At 56.2% G+C, this 3,148-nt stretch overlaps 2 protein-coding genes across 3 annotated transcripts in view; one reads left to right on the forward strand and one right to left on the reverse strand.

Moving 5' to 3' along the window:
* The window catches only part of LOC101991252 (ryanodine receptor 1), a gene marked incomplete at its 5' end in the record, with an annotated part of 90,102 nt that extends 89,365 nt beyond the window's left edge, over positions 1–737 (forward strand). Inside the window, 2 exons of the mRNA XM_005371303.2 lie at positions 304–355; positions 531–737. Coding sequence (XP_005371360.1) covers positions 304–355; positions 531–626 — 148 coding nt within the window. The remainder of the gene's footprint in view (positions 1–303; positions 356–530) is intronic.
* A 90-nt stretch (positions 738–827) lies between these two features.
* Map4k1 (mitogen-activated protein kinase kinase kinase kinase 1) overlaps positions 828–3,148 on the reverse strand; it is a 23,853-nt gene continuing 21,532 nt past the window's right edge. For both annotated transcript variants that reach the window (XM_005371252.2, XM_005371251.2), the window contains 6 exons: positions 2,846–3,020; positions 2,299–2,361; positions 2,133–2,222; positions 1,978–2,048; positions 1,577–1,632; positions 828–993 (listed from right to left, as the gene is read on the reverse strand). In XM_005371252.2, the coding sequence (XP_005371309.1) occupies positions 924–993; positions 1,577–1,632; positions 1,978–2,048; positions 2,133–2,222; positions 2,299–2,361; positions 2,846–3,020 (525 nt within the window). In that variant the 3' untranslated portion in view covers positions 828–923. The remainder of the gene's footprint in view (positions 994–1,576; positions 1,633–1,977; positions 2,049–2,132; positions 2,223–2,298; positions 2,362–2,845; positions 3,021–3,148) is intronic.

Here is a 3,148-nt window from a genome sequence, read left to right on the forward strand (position 1 = left end):
CCAGTGAGGGGCTGGGGTGTGGCTCAGTGGTAGAGCCCCTGCCTAGAATCCCCCAGCGAGGGGCTGGGGTGTGGCTCAGTGGTAGAGCCCCTGCCTAGAATCCACCAGTGAGGGGCTGGGGTGTGGCTCAGTGTTAGAGCCCCTGCCTAGAATTCCCCAGTGAGGGTCTGGGGTGTGGGTCAGTGGTAGAGCCCCTGCCTAGCATGCACTGGGTTCTGAGTTTCATTCTCAGAACCAGAAAGCAAAACTAAATACAATGCAAGTATGGTTCTTCCCTTTCCCCTGTGGTCCTCTGTCCCTCAGGTTTTTCCTGATGTATTTGATAAATAAGGATGAGACGGAGCACACCGGTCAGGTAAGGAATGCTAATGAGGGGTGAGTGGGGACATGGCTGACAGAAAGCCATTCCAGCAGGCTGTACTCGAGTTCCACCCTGAGTGTACTCAATAAATTAGTCTTCAAGATGACAGTCAGCAGACAGCAGAAGCCTCGGAGACATGACCAAAGGACTCTTGTCCCCTCAATCCTAGGAGTCGTATGTCTGGAAGATGTACCAGGAAAGGTGCTGGGATTTCTTCCCTGCTGGAGACTGTTTCCGCAAGCAGTATGAGGACCAGCTCAGCTGAGGTCTGCAGCTGTCCCTCCCCACCTCAAGTGCCTTATCCCACTGCAAGCTCCTGGCCAGGCTGCTGCCACAAGTGATGCTGAACTAGACAAATAAAGCCTATGCTACACCCCAGCAATCATTGTGTTGAATCATTTAAATTCGAGGGGACTGGACATCCAAAAATCCCCCCCAAGAAAAGCAAGATGACAACAGTCTGCAGTCATGTTTATTATAAGATAAGGACATGCTGTGACCACTAGTGTGTCTGTTAGGAATCTGCAGAGGTCCGTTAGTCATGGCATGCCCTCTCAGATGGTCATTCCTGGATGTAGAGGTTGCTAGGGGCAGTGGGGTCATCTGAGGGCCGTGTCTCCACCACAACAGGCCTGAAGAAGAGAGAGATCAAGTCATTCTCTAATTCATTCCCAAAGTAGTTACCAGAAACTGCCATTCCAATGCTGGGCTGTGATCGTGACTCAGCATGGTGGGACATGCCTATGATCCCCAAAACCAGGAGGCTGAGGCGGAAAGATCTGGAGTTCAAGGTCGCCCTCAGCTACGTAAGGAGTCTGAAGAGGGCTGGTGAGAAGGCTCAGGAAGCGAGGGTGCCTGCCACCAAACTTAATGGCCTGAGTTCAGTCCCTGGAACCCACATGGTAGGAGGAGAGAATGGCCTCCCAAGGACGTCCTCCCCCAGCGTAACAAGAGAGAAGAAAGAATTGGGAGAACAGCTGGGGCTACAAGGTGGAACACTCTGACAGCAACAACAGTAAAGGAGCCCTGGGAGCTCAGAGAAGCATGGAGCTCCCATCCCAGGATGTCGGCAAAGGCTGCCAAGAATGGTGGAGCTGGAGCCTTGGGAGGGAACTTAGTAATAGAGTACGGGAGGCTGTTCTAGGCCAAGGAAGAACCAGCCGTTCTACACCAGCAGCCCCTCCTACGCCTCTGTCCATCTCCCCACCGCCATACCTGGGGGAGCCGAGCAGACGGAAGGTGAGGGAGGGGTCTCTCAGCTCCTGCAGCAGCTGTGGAGAGAGCGTGGATGTGTCTGCAGGATGTCTCCTCTCTACACACATGGCTTCCTACAGAGAAGTCTAACCCCACAGCCACTTGCTAAGTTGTGTGACGTTGAGCAAATGGCTTCGCTGCCCTGCATCCAAAACCACTAACTTGAGTGCCCTGTCTGATAGGCAGCTGTACAGAGTCGAACAAAGGGCCTGGGAAGCCAGCAAGGTACCTTTAGCCTTCCGACTTCCCACTTCCAGTGGGAGTGTCTGTTCTGGGACCCAGGGCTTCTCCAAGCCCATTTAAAGGATGAGAAGACTGAGGAGAGGGCAAGGCAGTGGTGTGAACTGAAGGGGTGGGCCTACCTGTTCCGAGCCTGGAGCCCACACCTGAACTCCATGCTTCCAGAAGGCCTGGAGCCGGTCTCCCACCATAGCTGGAGAGAAATCAGTTGCCTGTGACCCTTCAGGTCACAGAACTCTCACCCCTGATCCCGAGGCCCTCTCCTCCCAGCACATACCCACAGCCTCCACGGCTTCCGTCATGGGAATCTCAGGGGTGCGAAGCCCGGGAGCTGGGGCCCCCTCTGGGGTCACTAGCTTCAGAGAGCCTGGGAGGAAGTGGTGGGAGGGATTAGAACACAGTCCTGGGCTGAGGACCAGGAAGGAGAGGGAGAAAGCACTCACCGTCCATCAACACCATCACCATGTCTTCATTAACTTGGGTCACCTGCACTGGTCCCTTGTGCTCTGTGTGAGAGGCAGGGGCTTCAACTAGCGCCCCTCAGGTCCTTGCCTGCCACACAGGCCCACCCTGTTATCCATCTGACCCCAGTCCATCTCTTTCTCAGTATTGGCTCAGGCTTAGCCCAGTCACTCTGACCCTCCCTTCCACAAGGAATAAACTGCCTCTCCCTTGGCTGCGTTAACCTGTTGTCCCATCCTTCGACCCAGCCACTTCCCACAGTCCAGTCCTCTCCCGCAACCATGCCTCTTTTCTGAAGCCCCGCCCTCTCCCCGCAGCCCCACCCCTTTGCTGCAGCTTGAACTCCGTCTAAGCCCACCTCTTTCATCCCTACAGCCACGCCTTCTCCAGTAGCCCCTCCCTCCCCTGAAGCCTCTCCCTCCCTTGAAGCCCCTCCTCTCTCAGATCCTCCTTTTTTTGTAGCCCCTCCCTCCCTTACAGTTCTCGCCCCCTCTGCAGCCCCGCGTCTCTGTGGCACAACTCACTCACCCGTGCTGGAGTCGTCCAGCCAGCAGGACAGGGCACCAAAGCGCACGGTGTGGAAAAGCACCGACTTCGCAGCTTGCCCGGGGCTCACGCCGATGCACACGGCCGGCAGCTCAGAGCCCGGCGCTGTCAGCAACGCGAACACTGGCAGCGGCGTGGGCAGTGGGAACAGCACCTGCTGCAGGCCGCAAGGGGAAGGGCTGCTCAGGGAGGCTCTCCGGGAAAACAAAATGTGCTGCGCGCTCTAGCGCGCTCTCTCTCTCTCTCTCTCTCTCTCTCTCTCTCTCTCTCTCTCTCTCTCTCTCT

This window comes from Microtus ochrogaster, unplaced genomic scaffold (assembly GCF_000317375.1).
Source record: "Microtus ochrogaster isolate Prairie Vole_2 unplaced genomic scaffold, MicOch1.0 UNK103, whole genome shotgun sequence".
NCBI lineage: Eukaryota > Metazoa > Chordata > Mammalia > Rodentia > Cricetidae > Microtus > Microtus ochrogaster.